Source organism: Cuculus canorus, chromosome 3, assembly GCF_017976375.1.
Source record: "Cuculus canorus isolate bCucCan1 chromosome 3, bCucCan1.pri, whole genome shotgun sequence".
Lineage (NCBI taxonomy): Eukaryota > Metazoa > Chordata > Aves > Cuculiformes > Cuculidae > Cuculus > Cuculus canorus.
The window spans coordinates 91,453,516-91,473,732 of record NC_071403.1 but is presented as its reverse complement, the minus strand read 5'-3'; the positions used below and the strand labels follow the sequence as shown (position 1 = coordinate 91,473,732).

General features: G+C 38.8%; 1 protein-coding gene across 6 annotated transcripts in view; it reads right to left on the bottom strand.

Annotated features, from left to right (window-relative positions):
* EPRS1 (glutamyl-prolyl-tRNA synthetase 1) overlaps positions 1-16,795 on the bottom strand; it is a 39,748-nt gene extending 22,953 nt beyond the window's left edge. For all 6 annotated transcript variants that reach the window (XM_054062589.1, XM_054062591.1, XM_054062590.1 and 3 more), the window contains exons 1-11: positions 16,676-16,795; positions 13,944-14,028; positions 9,479-9,578; positions 7,714-7,870; positions 6,403-6,542; positions 5,692-5,786; positions 4,229-4,355; positions 3,506-3,698; positions 2,977-3,148; positions 1,717-1,950; positions 159-243 (exon numbers count right to left, since the gene is read on the bottom strand). In XM_054062589.1, coding sequence (XP_053918564.1) covers positions 159-243; positions 1,717-1,950; positions 2,977-3,148; positions 3,506-3,698; positions 4,229-4,355; positions 5,692-5,786; positions 6,403-6,542; positions 7,714-7,870; positions 9,479-9,578; positions 13,944-14,028; positions 16,676-16,721 — 1,434 coding nt within the window. In that variant the 5' untranslated portion in view covers positions 16,722-16,795. The remainder of the gene's footprint in view (positions 1-158; positions 244-1,716; positions 1,951-2,976; positions 3,149-3,505; positions 3,699-4,228; positions 4,356-5,691; positions 5,787-6,402; positions 6,543-7,713; positions 7,871-9,478; positions 9,579-13,943; positions 14,029-16,675) is intronic.
* Positions 16,796-20,217: the final 3,422 nt, after the last annotated feature.

The following is a 20,217-nucleotide window of genomic DNA, read 5'->3' as shown; positions in this document are numbered from 1 at the left end:
AGGACCTGCTCACAGGTGTTAATATTGCTGAAGCAGTACACGTGAAAGCAGCAAATCTTCAAAAAGAAGCAGCCTTCCACTGACAAGTACTTTAACTGAAACTTACAAAAACTTGCCTGTACCAAGTGAGATTGCAACATTCAGAAGAGAACACCCACCTGAGCAGCAATAAACTGTTTTAGCCCTTCAACTGTCATGCCTCTTCTTAGGACACCACGCACAGTGGGAAATCTTGGGTCATCCCTAGCAGAAAAAAAAGTTTCATCAGTGTCATACACTAAGTTCTACCTATTTGCTACACTGATCAAAAACTTCACTAATACTGCCACACACATAAGACACAGCTTTGATGTATTTTGATTGTGTGAACTAAGAGCTAAATGAGAAGACCTAACAGAAAAGACTGAGGTCTTTCTTATCCACACAAAATGTATGGTACAGGTTTTCTTCTAGTTTTCTACTTCTCTCCAGGGAGGGAAGCCGTCTCGTGGCAAAGTGGCTGTCTTCCTGTCTATTCAACGTTAAGTGTCTCAAAAACTGGGAAGACAAAAGTTATGTTTCTATCACATTACTTCCTTTTCAATGGCACCTGAATAATGGAACCTGAAATAACAGAGCTTGATTTCTTCATTGGTCAAAAGAAATGAGAAAGAGATGAGTGACAATGACAATATTATCTCTCAATAACGTAAGCAACAGAATGCTATGAGCTTATTATCTTATGCAAGAAATAAAAAGGCCTAATCCGAAATGTCAAGTATGTGTTGATAGGAACATGAATCAAACCTTGCTGAGGACCTAAAAGGAAGGCTTAGGGAGAGAGAGGTCATCATAAGATCAGCTATACCTCAGGGGCCAAAGGGGAACACAGAATTTCGGCTCTAGCAAAGTGGCTCCATGCATAAGCTAGGAATGCAGGCTTCCAATAAAATGGAAAAATAAAGAAAAATAACAACAAAAAAATCCCACGATTGGCACACCTAAGCAAGACAATCAGACAGCCTAGGAATTTGTGTAAAATAATGCTCCCATAGGCTGAGCACAGAACCACCTAAAACCAGCCCAGGAAAACACTACCAGTAGTTATTTGACTTAACATAATCCATGGATTTCATCAGACTCCTGTATGATGAGGACTTCAAATGGTGTGTTCCCACAACTAGCCCATTTTGGAAAGAACAAAGGAGCATCTCTAATCTCTGACCTACTTGCAGAAATGTAAACCTACGGCTGATCCTTTCTATGTAAACACTCATGGTTCTATGCTACTGAGTACCATCTGCAGAAATGCTGTCAACGTGAGAAAGACAACAGAAAGAAAGGAGTAAGGGGAGCAGGGCAGAAAACGCGTAGAACAGTTTTGACTAGATGCATAGGACCAGAAGTTCTTTAACTCAGGCTCTCTTCTGGTATTGCTTAGGAATGCATTGGATGACTCAGAGGGGAAAATGTGTAAGCAGAACCCACAGCAAGAGCCAGTCCAAAAATAAGCTACCTCGTGTTTACTACAGTATATGAACATGTACGTACACAGTTACTGCCCAGTAGTAAACAGACACACTGTACATGGACAAGCCACTGTAAGTAATCTATGCTCTTAGATATTGTTTAAATAGTCATTCATGCTGCTTTTATGTCTAAACACTGGCCAAAACAGTGCATCAGTTCATGAGCTTCTTAAGGAACAATGCTGAACTACAATCATATGTAACATACCATCCATCCACAAGCCCTTCGTTGACAAACCACGTAAGCTTTCTCTTAGAGAGGACAGTATTGTTGAGGTTTAGCCGGCTATACTCCCATATATATGGTTTCCTTATGCCCAGTGCCTCAATGATCCAGTAGAACTGTTCATCTCTGTCGTGGTATTCAGTTGTTCTCAATGCATGCGTGACACCTTCAATACTGTCAACAATGGGGCAGGCAAAGTCATATGTGGGATAAACCCTGAGAATAAAGACCTTAAATTAGCAGGGCAGAAGAACAAACACACTTCTCACACTCAAACAATTAAACTACGCATAATTTATATATTACAAATATTTATCATCTACAATCCTGAATACTTTTGGATCAGGACTAAAATAGAACATACACAACAAATTGCCCATAGAAAGGCAATGCATTTAAAAAAAAAAAGTCTCCAAGAAATTAATTGATCATAGTTTAATACTCAAGAAAAAAAAAAACCCTACACTTCTACTGTTCTTTTCAAACACACATGCTAGCTTATAGGGAGTTTTTTTCCCTTAAATATAAAGAAGAATCATTAGGTGGCTGAATAACGAGCAAAGCCTTCTTGTTTAACAACAAACTGCTACCCACAGACATAGCATTTCTTATATATATTTATACACGTGTGTGTGTGTGTATATATATATTTACTTATATTTTATATATATTATACACACTTTAACTCAATGTTTCCATAAAGGGAGATGTTTAGCAGAAAACAGAGGTTTCAAACAAACACTGAAGCATAGCCTGGAACTATTGGGTAGGTTTACTTCGTACACTATGTAGTCATTCTTCATTCTGCACAAAAGAGCAGCTGCTGTGGAAATGCAAGCAACCACTCAGGTAAGTACATCAAGGATGTTTTGCAGCCATATAAAATTGTAGCAATGTAAAATTGCTATGATTCTGTTTAAGCTCCAAGAGGTAAAGCAAACACCTTTTTTTTTTGCCTAAGATAGAACCATTGTCTTAATTCATGTTCTGATTCAAAGCTCTTCACTGACATACAATGTATTTATGGATCAAAAGCCAAATAATATTAACTGCCGATTATGATGACCAACTGACAGGTTCCAAAAGTCATCTGCAGAAGGTTCAGAAAGTCAAGAGACTCCTTACATATTCTGACTGAAAAATGCTAGCAGGTTCCAAGTATTAAAAGAAGTTTAATAAAGAATAGTAAATGCCCTGAAAAGAGCAAAAATCACAGGCCACACAAGGAGGAAGTGGACGTACTTGTAGGTACTTCCTGTACGTGGGTGAGGCTGGTTTTTACAACGATAAAGAGTTGGATCCCTCATACATCCATTGTTACTACTCATATCTATTTTTGCTCGTAGACAACAAGTTTGTCCATATTCTGTTCCCTGCTTCATTTCTTCCCACATTTGTAGATTCTTATTAACACCTAAGAACATAAAAATAAAGAATTTTCTAAGGTATTAGGAAATTGATACAGAACTGTGTTTTATTACTGCAGTAATTTTACCCCCCTCTTTAGACATTGGAATTCATTTTCATAATTCTTACATTTTAAATTTTTTCTGAAGTGGTAATGAATGGTGACAAATTTATACATGCACAAGTTTATAGCACCTGTCTAAATGTACCTTGCAGAACAAGGCATTAAGCATTTCCAAGTTCCTGTAAGGACCTTAGGGATAAGCAACTAGTCATCTCCCCCACCTTTGTTAATAAAAAATCAAGTTTTGATGACAAATTAAAAAAAAAAAAGAAAGCAAGACAGAAGCTCAAAATATCTTACAGTTATTTCTGTGTTTAGATTCTATTCTTTGTTCACGCTCTGCTTTCATTTGTTCTGCAGGAGTATCATCGACATATGCCTTCCCTTCTTGAATAAGCTTCTCAGCATATTTCATTATTGTTTCAAAGTGATCTGAGGTATATGTAAATTGATCCGGTTTGATGTGCAGCATTGCAACATCTTCAAGAATAACCTGCAAAGTATGAAATTGTATAGTGTAATATTCAGGAAAGGTAGTTTTCTTAAACCTCTGTCCTCTTCATTCTACATGCGGTGTTTGTAATACTCCCTTGTCCAGGATGGACAAGACATAAGAATAACGTGACATACATGAAAGAAAAGAGGCAGTCACTTATTCATTCACAGCCCATAATTACACGAGGTCAGACTCAAATAACTTCAAGAAAGAGGTAGGACAAGAAAAGCCACAACAAATCACTTGATACAAACTAAGCAGTATTTATACAATGAAAACAGTGTATTGCAAGAGTTGCATACCTACATACTGTAAAATAAACATTGGAGAAAGGGAACAAATAAGCTACCAGTAAAAGGGCCTTCATTTTTTAAGGGAAAGACAACAGAAATTCCTTCCAAGTGTACAACCTATGTAATACTGATATTGTAAAAATCTAGAGCAAAAAAACTGCAGGAGCAGAACTGCATGTCATTCGCTTTTGAATTAGCTATACATGAAAGGATTTCCCTGCTCTCTTACTATACCTTTTCAAAGTCTTCTTTCTCTTTTTCTGGATTTGTGTCATCAAATCTCATAATGAGTTTTCCTTTAAAGTTAACTTGGTAATGTTGATTTAGCAGGGCAGCTTTGGCATGACCGATATGCAGATATCTAAAAGTGAAATAAAAAAAAAACGTATACACTACATTCATACTACAAAATGAAGCACTACTTCAGCTAGATTTTATTTTTTTTTTTTAAAGGAAAGAGAAAGAATGGAAAACAACACCCACATTTAACAAACAAGAACAGCTCAGATTATTTGTTTAAATACTGTACATCATGAAAGCGGACTGATTTTTCTGTCATCAATTTAGTAGTTAACTTTAAAAATATCTAAATCTATAAATCGGCGTGTCACTGTATCACTATGGATATAAAGACAGGACTGCAATTATCTCCAGCTTTACAGACTAACTTAAACCAGCTGTTGAGGATACTCACTAGTAGCCATCATATAATCTGAATCTATCACACTCAGAGGAGAGGAATTTTCTGAAATTGTGATTTCTGAGTTTTTTCAGCATAAACTAAAAAGTTACTGTCAACTTAAACTTAAATATAAAAACCCCAAATCACAAAATGAAAATTGCTTCCCAAGATATTTGAAACGTATCCCTAGAGAACAGTTTTTTAAGTAGAACACCAGAATTAAGACACTAAAAGCTACAAAAGTAATGTGAGAACAATATATGTTATCCACATACATTCGCATAATACATAACTCATGGTATGTGATCACCAGTTTTTGCTGGACTACTACAATAAGAAACTTTACTACAGAAGTCAAACAATGCTGAACAGTCAGTTTAATGACAAAACATAATCATGGGAATTTTACATCTCTTTATGCAATTCTAAAATTAAACAAAATTAAAAGCTGGCTGAAAACTGTTTTTGTGAAATTGGTTAATCACATCTTCACTCTGTGGTCTTTAAGGAGTTTGTGTTTTGGGACTATCCATTATCTGGAGCCCTGGGCCAAAGGCATTACATATCTGGCGTCAAGCTTCCCAAAGGGAAGCTACCCCAGAGATCTTTCCCTTCTCAAGTCTAAGCTTCCTTGAGCAGCACTACAAGTCCTTTAATCCAACTCAAAAACTGTATTTACGCATCATAGCTCCTGCCAGTGCACATGCCTCCATTATCAACGCAAATGCTGTCTTTCTGCTTCTCCTCATCCCACTGCTGAGCAGCAGCATATCACCTGCTGGCAACTAGCCTCCCTATTCCAAGTTCAGGCAACACTGCAACGAGTTATAGAGGTGAAGTAAACATACAGCTCTAGCACAGATGTGGACAAAGCTTTAAATACTCTTTTGGCTCAAAAGTCTTGTCTGAGAAGTTCATTAACACCTTCAAAGCACACTTTTTTCTTTCTTTTTTTTTTTTTTTTTTTTAAGAAAAGACAGATACAGAACCTTCACAAAGTACTGAAGTTTCTTACCCGCTTGCTTCAGGGGGAAATCTTACAATGACCTTTCCCATTTCTGCACCAGGAAGTTCAACAAACTTTCCAACATCAGCTTTCTTCTCTGTTGCCTTAAAAATTAAGAGACATAATTACAGATCTCATTAGTTGCATAATCAGATATAACACTCTAGATAATAGCTTCTATACCAATGCCTCCTTCCAAACCATTTGACAAGAAGATGCCATACTAGATCCCAAATTGATCTCTTCACAGCTTTCACATTACTGGTAGAGCATCAAAACAAGATTAATTCTGGAGTTTTAATTTATTCTGTCTTCAAATTTGATCCAGGACTGAAACGTCCCAAATTCCTTAATTTATTCTATAGAAGAAAACAGTTGCTAGCCAAGTTTTCCTATCTTAGTATTCTTAACATGATCAACAAGTTCAAACAACCAAATACTGCACTCTTTGCCAGTCTATCAGGATCTCAAATCCCCTTTTGAAAAAGCAAACAATATATCTAAGGAGCAGTGCATTTTTACATACTTCCATTTAAGCCGTGAGCTATACTTCTCATGCCTTTCCAAATATGAAAGTGACAGCTTTATCTTCGAACATGAGTTTACAAAAATTTAATTTACTGTACAACTGATTTCTTTTAATTCTATAACTTTAAAAAAAAAAATACTGTATTCACATAAATAAACCTACTCTCCCCAGAGGATGGGAACATATCTTACCATTTTAACTTTCGGTGTTTCAGAAGCCCACTTGGCTCCCACTGACTGAAAAGCATGCTGTACCTCAAGAAAGCTGTACCATCGCTTTGCATGGACAGGAGCTTTGTTTTGCTGTAATTGCTCTTGCCAAATGTTATTATCTGTTTGAAAACAAATATTTTTTTTCAAGCTACTAAATTATAAAAATGAATTAATTACAACAGTAATTTGTAAGATCAAAAAACCCCTATGATTTTAAAAAACCTACTTAGATGCTCTTCTGAAAGAGCTTTAGTGATGGAGACACAAGTCATTCTAATGCAAATTAAGTAGAATAACTCCCTCTAAACACAAACCACACCACATTCTTTCTTGGATTCATCAAAGCAGATGCTGGGAGAAACAGAATGGGGAGCACATATTTTTGATTTGTATCACCCACCTTAAAAATAATACCAACTTTTTTTCAAGACAGAAATATAGGATATCTCTCTAGTGTGTCTACACTTGACATTTTCTAAACTTTAACTGAAGTAAAACTTCTATCAATACTACCCTTCATTTTCGAAGGGCAATCTAATTTTCAGGGAACACAGCTTCAGCAGAAAGATTCTGACAAGGAAAGGAGAAAATAAATAAATAAAACTAGCACACTCCTTTCAGATTTCTATCATGAGCAGCAACTTTGAAAGAAAATACCAAAAGATGATAGCTTTTAATCTTTAATATGCACCTTACTTTCAACAGGGATTTGGTTATACTGAATGGCAGGTTGAAACCTATTAACTTTAGACATACATCTAAGAGAATATAAAAATCGAACAGATTTTTATCCCAAAAACAAATTATCAAACCTTGTCTTAACCTCCAAGTGGTATTCCACAGGGTAACATAAACCTCTTAAATAATTCAAAATAAACATGAAAGAAACTTCCACTACAGAATAATGTCACGGACAGGTCTGCGTATATAATTTTAATCTGTATTACAAAATAATTTAAATATTCAATCCAAATCTTTGAGCCACAGCAAATTTTCATATTTAGGCAACAGGTAATAAAAAGTCACTCCTACAGTTAACATAAACGAAGTCAAAAAAACCCTCCTGTCTACAATGATATCCTATAAATGCCCAAATATAACAGCCATTTAGAAAGATTCCAGGCTTTCTTAAGATACACTATTTCCATCATTAGCAATGCACAGGCCAAAGCAGCAAGTACAACAGGATACAGTCCAGCATTCAGCTAAGACTCACTACCAGCATTTGAGGACTCCTGGTATTCACTGATTGCAGGGCAATAAAAAGCGAAAAATCACATATACTGATACCTTTTAGTACTGCCCAGACACACAAGTCTGCCAGACTCAGGGAGTTTCCGACCAAATATGTTCTTAGAGACAGACAGTGGTTGAGCTCTTGGACCGCTGAAAGAAACTGGCTGGCAGTAGATAACTTTGTAGCACTAAACTCCAGCCAATGGTCAATCTAGTTTTAAGGGACAAAAGACAGACAGTTACTAAAGCAATGAGAAAGGGCCTTGTTAAAAAAACAAGGTAATATACAATCTATTTAATTGCTGCAAAAACATTAACTAGAATATTAGCATTAAATATATTGGACAATAAATCATAATATACTCTTAAAGAACATTTAAAATTTTATATTCCTGGTGTACCATTTTCCTCTCAATCCCTATCTTCGCTGCCTCGTGTCCTTTTAGATTTGAAAAAATAAAACCCTTTGCCCCACCTTCTGCAAAACTGTCTTCTCCCTTAAAAAGAAATATATCTTGGTAAATAAACAACAACAACAAAAAAATAATCAGGCCCTTGGCTAATAATGAAGCCCTGTCTATAAATTGAATCACTCAATCCTGTAAAAGACTCTATTTCATGTGCAAGCATTTTGTAAATTGCATCAGGAATCCTTCCAATACTCTAGCCAACGTGGCAGGAACAGATGCAATTACACCACCACAGAATTCAGTTCAGTCATTTGCAGATATGCTCCAAAATATTTGCACCACAAACGCAGCTGTCACTGCGCTTCTCTTCTTCGTGAAAGTTGCAGTATTGAAAAGAAGTATTTTATCAGAAATATCAGTTTCTAAAGTGCTTGCAGATGTCTCAGAGCTTAAGTCAAAACCAAGGGGTTTAGTCAGAAAGTTTAAACAGTCGTAAGAATATCTGAAACATTTTAAATGCTTACAAGCAATATACTAAGACAATATTTCCCTTGAGACCAGCTTAAGGGCCGAAGATTACTAGCTTCAAGTAAGCACAGAAGAGTGCCAAATCAAGTCCTTCGGTCCCTCCCAAATTTCAGAGGAAATAAATTTCACATTTTTGTGTAATTCTGCTGCATATGATTATTCTGAGCTAGACTCAGGAAGAATTCCTTCCCATTTATTATCATATCTACAGTTCCTAATAACTTTTTGGAATCTGCCAAAAAAACAAAAAAAAGTTCCCCCTTTGGCACAAAAATCTGGTGCTCTCATTGCAGCACTAGGAAAACATTATGGAATTCAGGGCGTTGCATGAGGGAACAATCCATCCATGTGGCGAGTCTCATCACATTTCACTGAATGGAACTGGGGTCAGGGTTTTGTGCACCATATATAGCAAAAACCAATCCAGCATTTCAAGGTCATACAGTGTTCCTTGGTGTTACACTGAAGTGTTGCACAGTAACAACTGATGGCAACAGAGCTGAGAAAAGCCATAAGGTAAAATTGGAGATAGCACTTTCAAACCTGAATTGTTTAGTATAAGTGAATGTCAGGCTGGAAGCTGCTGTTGCAGGGGTGGTAAAGGACAACCCTTCTGATACTTAGATTTATGAGTCTTCTTTAAAAATTAGAGAAGCAAGCTTAAGAAAACAAAACCCTCGTCATCCCAACAGTTAGAACCTCAGTCTAACAATAAAAAGCAGAACAATAGACACAAGTTCCTAGATAACCAACCAACCAAAACAAAACAACAAAAATACCAAACCACCACACACAAAACACATGCTGAATTTTGATTGCAGACAAAAAGAGAAGAGAAAAAAAGAAAAAGGAAAAGAAAAGAGAGGGGCATGAATCCTCACCTCAGTGTGTTCTAAAAGATTCGAACCATACAACCCAGAAGAACCAGCAACTCTAGCCAGATAACGAGCTATTGAATTCACATCAGTAAACGAAACATGCCTAAAAATAGAGAAGCAAGATAGAGGTATATTAAATTACTATCTCCAGTTCAATTTTAATTGTACACATATAGTTCAAACATGTGTAAAGCAAAAGCAAAATAATTTCTGGGTGAACCAGCAGCTACAAGGTCACCAGAAAAAAACCAAACCAAACAACCTAGCAGAATTGATCAGTCCTTGCTTCTCTAGCACCAGATGGAACAATAAGCTTCCAAGCATGAAACAACTTTGTTTAGATAGACAGAAATTAAGAACATAAAACTCTGTTTATACTCTCAACAAATAAAATGCTCTCTCCACGTCTGACAGAATGCAAAATATAACCTGAGCTACACATTTTCCAGAGTATAAGAACTAAATGAACATCTGTTTTCTTTACTTCTCATTTAAGAAGGATGACTTCGAAGAGGATTCCTAGAGTATCTACAGAGGAATCATGAAGTCTCCATTGGGGTTTTAAGGGTTAGCATCAGACAAAAAAAAAATCCTGTTCATTTGTTACACGCTTTACTCAACCCACACTTTATCATAGAGACTGTCCCCTTTTGAACAAACTTGGCTGCCTGTATTTTGGGTTTTTTTACCCCATTTTCTCCAGATAAAAGACTAATTTGAATTGGCTTTCCCATTCCACTATTGAAAATTTTCAATAGATCTGGCAGCAAAAGGCTCTCCAAAGAGCGTATTTCTTTGTGTGTTTTAATCTCCCTTTCCTACTTTACACACAGGATTATAAAAAGCTGCATACTGTCAGAAATCCAGCTTCATACTAATCTAAAATAAATGTGAACATTTTCATTAATATTTACTGAAGAGCTCTGGAAGAAAGATGCATCACAATTATCAGTTCTCCAGGTAATACTCATCTCCACAGTCCAACGTAAGTGTAGATTACAAAATTAGAGCTCCAATTACTTCTAAACAAGCATTGAAATCAATAAAAAGAGTTCCTGGTTGTGTTCTGCTACACAATTTAATGGACTGAATGCAGCACTTCAGTCCAAATAAGGTTTCGTTTCTGTTCTGCCACTGTTCTGTACTTCCTGCTACACCTTTTTGTCCTTTATAAAACTAAAAGAATTTTTATAGCCCTCAAAAAGCCTTGCAATAATCTATTACAGTTTCGAGAAAGATATAGAAGGCCTTTTGATATATTAAGAATTATAATAAATCCCATTTTTAGTACTAATGCATTAGCCTGTCTCATTAGTTTAACTGCACTAAAACCTAAGGAACATAGTTCATTTGCAGTTTTCTTTCTTCTAGCTTTTCAGGTTTCTAGGATCCAGTATACAGAAGATCCACAAAACATAACTAAAACCCAAAGCCACAGTGGGGGACTTAACATATACAAAGCATGTCCTATTATGATTTCACACTGCTACCAGTTTTCACAAAGCTTTTTCAAACCGAGAGACAAAATATTTCTAAAAACACTTGCATCTGCAGTCTGCAAAATTGTTTTTACTGTTTTCACTAGTTCATACTAACACAAATACCCCTGATAACTCAGCAAATCTGAATGACTATGAAATGTGACAATGTTACTCTGAGTAAAAACTTACTAGTGCTTGAGAAGTGGTTTATTTTCTCTGGGAAAAAAAAAGATCTACTTCCACAGAAACGAAGTGCTAATTGGCCTCCTTTCTTTGAAAAAAGTTACAAAATGCTACAGCTTTCACATATTGTTTGCTGTCTCCGGGAGTAAGTAAGGCAGAAGAGTCAGGGACAAGGTAATGTTACAGGCAAAGAGTGTCTCTTGAAAGTGACATGAAATGTCACGTAATTTAATACCAAGGCAAACATTCAAGAAGCAGAAGACAAGATGGGATATGGAAAAAACCCTAACACAAAACAAAACACAGAATCTCCAGCTGTAACAATGGTTCTGTGCAAAGGTTAGATACGTCCGCCTAAGAGTAACAGTACTCTTAAGTATGCACATACAACACAAAACAGAAAAGCTGTACTGCAGTTTGTTATATGCCAAGATGCAGCTATACTAAAACACATAAAAGCCACCAGCATTTAGCAAACTGGTTTGCTTAGGACCTATTACCACACGAAGTTTTGAAGTTAAAGCTTGAAAAATAACTTTCAAAATAAAATTAATCATTTCAAATTTGTGAGAAACTTTTCCGCTAACTAAATTTCAGCTAGTTAGACGAAAAGTTTGTCACCTGATTTTAACTGCACTTCAAAATACAACCAAGAAAATTAGCAAATAAAATATTCTTTCTGTTCAAGTCAAGTAATTAGAACTAATGGCTTCCTGAAAAAAAAAAATAAAAATCAAAGCCAGAAATACTCCAAATGAATTTCAAGTCATGCCAAAATAAGATAGCTTAAGAAGAGTTGATGCCATGAAATCCATTTACCAAAAGCATTAGCTGAGATATGAGTTCAGCTGATGCTTCTCAAGTTACAGATATACTTTTAAAAGACTTTAAAACAGAGGATCAATTTTTTAAATGGCTGTACAACTGAGCAAGAGAAAATTAATGCAATATTGAGGTTTGGAATAACTTCTTAAACATAATCCCATGCCAGGGACACTAATACACAAAAAATTCCATCTGATGGAACCCTGATTCTAGATATTACCCCCATGCGGCTAAAGTGCAGAAAAGGAGCACCTGCTTTACCTTTCTGACAATTTCCAATACAGCTAAAACTAGTGGGTTTGTAACGCAGTGGGAAGAAAGCATGGTAATACGAAATTATTTAATAAAAGTATTTCAAAGTTGAGTATATACATTTGTATCATTCCAAGATCATCCCCACGTGTCCCAGGAATGCGTGTGCACATGTATATTTTTTGGTTTATACATACACACATGCTGCCTACACTGAGAGAGGAAAATGATACTAAAGTCTGACTAAGACTAAAACTCTCTGATGGAACTAAAAAACACCCAATTAATGCTCTGGTTTGTAAGCTATATCCCATGTATGCAGAAAATACACTGAAAATTATTAATGCTGTACCAATTAAGTCCCAACACAACCTGCCGCATTTCTCTTGCTTCAATTCAAAATCACAAATTCAGTGCCATCACTGGGCACAGCAGAAGACACCATGTAAAATTAGAGATTACAGTAAGAAAGAACTCACGTCTGAGTTCAAATCTAACATTTTAAACAGAATGCAATATTTGCAATCAGTAAAACAATCATTATGATTGAAGACTGAATCTATGCTTTGATTTTTTTGCAGAAATATGTACATAGAGACAAGCTCCTTCCCTAAAGTTAGATGGCAGTGAAAAATCTCAGTCAATGTTAATTTATGAGGATCAAGTCAGGATTTCCGCAACACAACATAAAAATACTGTTGTTTTTATGATTCTACAGACATGCAAGAATACTAATTTATGATACACTGGTGGCTTTAACAGCATCTTCTACTGAAACAGCTAACAAAATGCGAGTTTGTAAGTCAGTCCATGAACAACAGAATTTTTTTGCCCATGTTCTTTCAAAAGACAATCAGTATTCAAACTTATAATCATTAATTCCAAACTGATTACTAGCATATTTTAAGTTAAGACTGCAATGCTTATGGGTCAAAATATGACTCCTACTGTAGACAGGACACATCAGAGATTTCCACTGATATGTAAGTGGTACTTAAGATATCACGATATCTCCTCTTAATATATCAGGTATCTTACCTGACAGGGAATCTAAGATGATAAAGTAGCTTCTCCAAACTAATAGAACTCGTCCTGCATTTCTGATACGCATATGATGCTATTCAGATCATAAAAACCACCTTCATGCCCCAACTTGAAAAAATTAATTCCAGTGGCAGAGTAATTTTAGAAGGACAGACAACAGATTTTTACAAAAATTTCTAAGATTCTTTCTACAGGATGCAGATGGATTCATTAGATAGCATGGTGTAGTTAATTAGGACTTTCCTGACATGACATTGTGCCTTTATTTCTACATAGCAATGAGCCCAAAATAATGACCTATAAATCTTTAAAATTAACTCCACCACATATTTACAAGTCCAAGGAATCTTTTACATCAATCTTGCCTAATATAAAATGGCCTTCCTTTTGATAATCCATGGCACCTCAAAAAGGCAAATAAATAATATAGTGACCAGGACAGCACAAATTATTAGACTTAAGTGCGTGTAAATTAGAATATCAGAGCTCTTTCCATAAAGATCGAGTTTAGAATATATTGTAAATCTTCTGTTTGGGCTACAAAGAGACATCTGTAATGCAGTAATGAATAGAAATGTATTCTTCTTTTCCTACTACCTGAGGAGGTTACTGTCAATGCTAAAACCATGTGATTTTCAAAACTGCTGACCCAAAGCTAGAAGGAGAGATGCAAAGTCACTTACTCAGACACACGGAGGATCGTTTCTTTGCCTTCTTCCACTGAAATTTCAACATCATTCTTCACATGTTCTACCGTCAGCAGAGCTCCTGTAAAAAAAAAAAAAGAGAGAAAAAGATACTGAACTTTCTTCCAGGAAAGTTATTTTTCATAGAAGCACCAAACAGTTACATTTCTTATTGAATAGGACCAGGTGACAGATCTGGCTCCTTCATGTAAGACTGCCCAGGGAAGAAATCAACGTTCAATCTCATACACAAGAGGCTTCTTATTCTTGGCAGTCCTTGCAGCTTCAAATTGACAATGTCCAGCATACAGTAATCTGCAGTGAGCTCAGCAAATATCAGCAGCAATACATTTGGCTTCCCAAGGTTACTGTAAAAATTAATCATGTTTCCCAATATATACAGAGAACATAAATTGCTTTCGATTCTTGAACAGTATAGTAACGTGCTCCATCCAAGCCCCGACACATGCATCAAAGCAGATCAATTACTGAATATACAAGTACTTTCTGGATGAGACTATTTTTACCCAGACTTAACATCTATGAAAAGATTAGCCATTCAAAACCAAGACAATCTATCCATGTAAAAGTGCAGGAAGTTATACAGGGTTTTCAGTGTAAGTGAAGGACATGACAGTGAAGGGTGGCCTCTAGAAATAAAGAATTATTTATTAAGTTTTTTAGGCTACATCAACCGGAAGACAACTCTGCCCATAGTCAAAGTGACTTGATACAAACCTGCCCTCATCTTGATGCTCTATATAACAACACAGTAGCTCAAACAAATGCATCAAGCTAACTTGTCTGTATTTCTGGACTGGCTCTGGTCCAGATTCAGCCTGCTAAGTATAAGCAGAGGAGCTCGTGTTCTTTTGCTTTGCTTAGAAGCATGTAGAAGACAGCAAGCTTTTGCATAGGCAAATATTACTTAAATGAAACTAGCCAGGGGACTGTACTCTAGGTCTTGAAAGGCACCTAACCTGTTACAGTCCTCACAGTGTGCCGTGCACCTTACACTCCCTAGAATAATACACAGATTATCCAAGGTAGATGATGTTGCAGGCTATTAATACGCTGCCCTAAATATAAAGCACTGGAGCCAGGCATTCCCTAGCCCTCATCTCTGCTCAGCTGCAAACCCTTCTTGGGGCATTAAGCTTTTATCAACAGTAAATCAAGGTTCTTCTTCCCATCTTTCAGTTATTCATCTCCGAAAGTCAGGATGACATCACTTATGCTACGTATGTTTGTAAGACATGGAGGTATTTTAATAACATGCACGGAAATGCTTTAAAAATTACAAGTATTATGCACACCAAGCTATGTAATTAATACTAATGATGTTAAAGGCTACTACACTTTTCCTAGTGCAAAGCCATGATGAATAGCATGAAGTAGCAATGAGTCAGATGAGTGTGGTAAACATGTCTGTCAAGAAGGCAAGCAAAGTGTTTCATCTTTAATATGTAATATTTCTGACATAATTATGCAATCTCCTGAATTAAATCTATAGTGCCACTCAATAGCTATCAAAAGAAAAAAAATCCTCCGAAGCTCTTAAACCCAAGTTAATCGTATCATACCACATCTTTTCTAGCAAATCAGCATAAACAAGTATTAGGAGAAATATTATTTAAAATTTATATAGTAATATACCTTAAATCAGTAGTCCTGTAAGTTGTACTCAATTCTGAAATGCATTTGGGAATAACAGCATGAAAAAGAAATCAATAAACTAAGATGAAAAATCGGAAAAAAAGGTATTTTGAATATTTGTGACAAAATGGAGAAATAGTATGGAATACAAATAAAAGGCTGTTTCCAGATGGCAGAAAGTGTAACAATGGAGGTTCTGACATTTCTAAAGGCAGAGTGATCCGGACAGCACAAATGATTAGACCTAAGTGCATGTAAATAGGAAAACCAGAGCTCTTTTCATATAGATCAGGTTTAGAATATATTCTAAATGTATTTTACAGTGGAGGAAAGGAGGACAGTGAACAACTGAGAACAAACAATTTTTGAAAGCAGTTCAGAATCAGCTCCCCAGGCAAGCTGAATTTCAGCAACAGATTATTAGAACTGACAAGGAAAGAGGTCGGCAAATAGTCTTATCTTACAAGCAAGCGATCTGAACGGGGTCTGCCTTGAAAACTTAGCCTCAAGGTGTTCAGTCATTCGAGGGGTCTCCCTATGACTCAGTTTCTTTAAATCCAGTGGGACGTGTCCCTGCCCACCGCAGGGGGTTGGAACTGGGTAATCTTTAAGTTCCCTTCCAACCCAAACTATTCTATGATTCAATGAACTCACCACGGGCAGCTGTCACCGCTGTCACAGCGGCTCCCAGAAACGCAACCTGGTCGTGGGGAGGAGGACCAGCCCTACCCGATCCCGGCAGGCCGGGGCCTCCTCGGCGCCCTCCCAGAGTGGGTGGGGGACAGGGGGTGATGCAGCCCCCGGCGGGGAATCGCCTGTTCTCTGTCTCTGTCCCCCTCAGCAAGGAGGGTTCGCCCCGGGGAGCCGTGCCGAGGCGGGCACAGAGCGGCAGGGGGAGAGAAGAAAGGAACGAAGGAAGGAAGGCAGAGGCGGCCGCGGTCCAGGCCTTCCCTCACGCCTGGCCTGCCCGCAAGATGTAAGGCGGCGGACACGCGCCAGGCCTCCAGACGAGGGGGGGGGCACCCCGCCAAGGGCCCGCCGAGAGACCAGAGCGCAGGCCGACCCACACTTACCGAGCGGGGGGTTCCCCGCGCTGACAGTGAGGCTGAGCACCGCCATCCCGGCCAGAACCTCAAGCAGAAGAGGGCGGGGTGCTAAACGGAGCGAGGCCGCGCCAGCTCGGCGAGGGGCAGCTCGGCGAGGGGCGGCTCAGCAGGCCCCGCCCGCGCCCGGGCTCCACCTATGGGGGCCGGGCGGGCTCGGCACAGCCGCTCTGGGTGAGAGGGGCTTCTGGTGGGTGGAGCCTAGGGGCTGGTGGGCGTGATAGGGTCCCTGCTGCTTTGCAGGCACCTCTACTTCCGGTGGGAGGGGTTTCCAGGGAGTGGAGGGATCTCAGGGGAGGGCGGGCTGGCTTGGTACCCTTCCTGCTGCTTTGCGGCTGTCGCCACGTGTGGCGGAAGGGGCTGTGGGGTAGGGCGGGGAGGCGGTGCGCACGGGCAGCTCGTCCAGTCCCCGCCGTTTCGCAGCCGCCGACCGCTGGGAGAAGGAGAGCGAGGAGGGAGAGGAGGAGAGCGAGGAGGGAGAGGAGGAGAGCGAGGAGAAGAATAGAATCACCAGGTTGGAAAGGACCCACTGGATCATCGAGTCCAACCTTTCCTAACGCTCCCTTAAACCATGTCCCTAAGCACTTCATCCACTCGTTCCTTAAACACCTCCAGGGAAGGCGACTCGACCACCTCCCTGGGCAGCCTGTTCCAGGTGCCCGATGACTCTTACTGTGAAGAATTTTTTTCTGATATCCAGCCCGAACCTCCCCTGGTGGAGCTTCAGGCCATTCCCCCTTGTCCTGTCCTCAGTCACTTGGGAGAAGAGGCCAGGTCCCTCCTCTCCACAACTTCCTTTCAGGTAGTTGTAGAGAGTAATAAGGTCTCCCCTCAGCCTCTTCCAGGCTAAACAACCCCAGCTCTCTCAGCCGCTCCTCGCTCCTCAAGACTTGTTCTTGTAGAACAGTTAGTGTTGGAAGGGGTCTTGAAGATGATGTAGTTCCAACCCCTCCTGCCATGGGCAGGGACATCCCACTAGATCAGGCTGCCCAGGGCCCCATCCAACCTGGCCTTGAACACCTCCAGGGATGAGGCATCCACAACCTGTTCCAGTACCTCACCACTCTCATGGTGAATAAATTCTTCCTAATGTCTAGTCTAAATCTGTCCCTCTCCAGTTTGTACCCATTTCCTCTGGTCTTATCCCCACAAGCCTTTATGAATAGCCCCTTTTCATAGGAGGTGAATTCGTTCCGCTCCTCACAAACAGGCAGATTTTGCAGTTGGTCCAATCACTCTTGGAATGGATTACCAAGACACTGTGTTAGCAGTTTTTCACAGGAAACACTCAAGTTCACATTGATACAAGGACAATGCAGTGTCACTGTGCTGGGGTGTTTTGGTTTGGTTGTTTTTTTTCCTCCAGTCTATTTTATAGCTGGTACTACAGCACATAATGTGCTAGCAGAGAAATTCTCAGACGCTTGACTGATGGACCAGTGCTGTTTTGTGCAGTGGGTGCAGTGCTACACCATGACTGCATCTTACATACTGGCTTTTACCCTTGATTCTTCCTGCTGAATTTTATCTCCACTTTCCTTCAGATTTTCCCGTGTTAACAGTTTCTGTAAGCATGGAAAGTGGTTCCACAGATAAGCCTCTTTACAAATCAGATAGAAGCTGGTGAATGCCATTTGTCTTCTCCTCCCATTGAACTAATTGAAAATTACCAGAGATAAATTACACCAGAATTAGGAAGAGTCTTATTCAGAGAAAATCTTCAAAATACAGCAAATTTCAGATGAAAATAAAGATATAGAAACATAGATGAAGATTACTAACAGTAGGTTCTGTTACTTGACTTTGTCTTTTAATGATTACATAGAAAGACTTACTCAGGCAGGCTTTGTGTTATCTCAATTGTTCTACGTTTTGTCTTAGTGTGTTTTGCAAATTCACTCGCAGACTTTGATGTGAATACTAAAGCATGGATATCCAAAAATTCCGCACAAGATAAAATTGAGGATTATATATAATTAAGGCAGTGAAATTAGATTACCTGCTATGTGATTCAAACTTCAGTCACAATCAATATGTGGAATGATTCAACTTCTAGTGGGTCAAAATATAAGGAAGGCTCTAATTAAAGCAGGGTGTCTTGCCTGCTCTTACTAGTCATGCACTTGAGGAAGGAGAAGAAAGGTAGGTCATAGATGAAAGGATTAGAAGTGTACGATGTTCCTATACATGCAGCTTTAATCCAGTGTCATGACAGCATTATGGACTGGATGATGATGATAGAATGAGGCAAGTACTAATCTTGTTGATTTATCTCTTAAGTGCTATGATAAGATCACCTCACTAAGGAAAGAGCTTCCTTAGATCCTTTTTCATGCATGCACATGAAAGAGAGAAGTGGGAACACTTCAGCAAGAGTTGCTTTGTTTACATCTTTTGGTGTCAAGACGTTTCTGCTTGCTGGAAGTGCAGGTGGCTTTAAGCCAATGAAGTCACATTGGTGTTACCCTGCTGTGAGGAGAGCATCTAATCTAAGGAATGCAAGTAAAACAGAGATGTTAAATACCTTGTGTGATGAAAGGAGAAAGAAATAAATTGAACACGTAGCTGAAAACTAAATTTTGACTTTTTCTTCTGTATGGAAAACATAGCTTGGTATACTGAAGTTCAGTCCTAGCTTAAAGATGGCTTGAGTAGACCAAGACTGTAATTATTCAGAGCACTTAATCCTGTGGGCAGTGAGGACTTGAGAATGGATGCAGGGCAACTTGCAGGCTACTTTGCCATTTACAGCGTCAGGAGGGGTTCATGCGAAAAAAAAACAGAATCATGCTGGGAGAGCTCAGGTATTCAGTCTTTATGTAAGCAAGCAGCCAAGTTCAGGCACCCTCCCTGACACCACAAGCCCAAGAACCCGATATATGCCACTCTTCTATCTGCACAAAGAACAGGAAGAAAGGCACAACTGTGTGTTGTCCATTGGAACTGGCATCTCTTCACAGCATGCCTTGGTTTGTGTCATTTTGTTAGGAAAGGGAGGTCCCAAGACTCATTACTTCGAGGGTGAAGGACTCGGGTCACAAAATCTGAAGAACCCCACTGGTTCAAGATACTCAAGAATCCAAAATTCAGCTTCATGAGACTTAATATGTTTTGGCTATGATTGCAAATTTTAGCTAGTTGCATGTAATTTACTTTTTATTCTGTGTTCAAGTGGACTGAACAGTTGAATCTTGTCTTCCTAACCCCCACACCTATGGGAAAGCTGACTGAAACAGACTCTACAATTTTTAAGCTCATTTTAGGTGATCTTGTCCCCAGGTCTGTCCCCTCCCCTAATGTGCCTATGTTCCACGGGAGGGGGAAATGGTAGTTGATTGGTTCTTCAACTCTTGGGGCTGTTGGAAAGGTACTAGACTTCATTTGTCTCAGAAGTTGTACATGAAAATTATCAAATTCTAGCATTTATGTTGTCCCCACGTATGACAAAGTGACCTACGGTGCCCAAAGCTCTACAAGGTTGAGGTGGTATAGACCCTGACAGCATTTAAGAT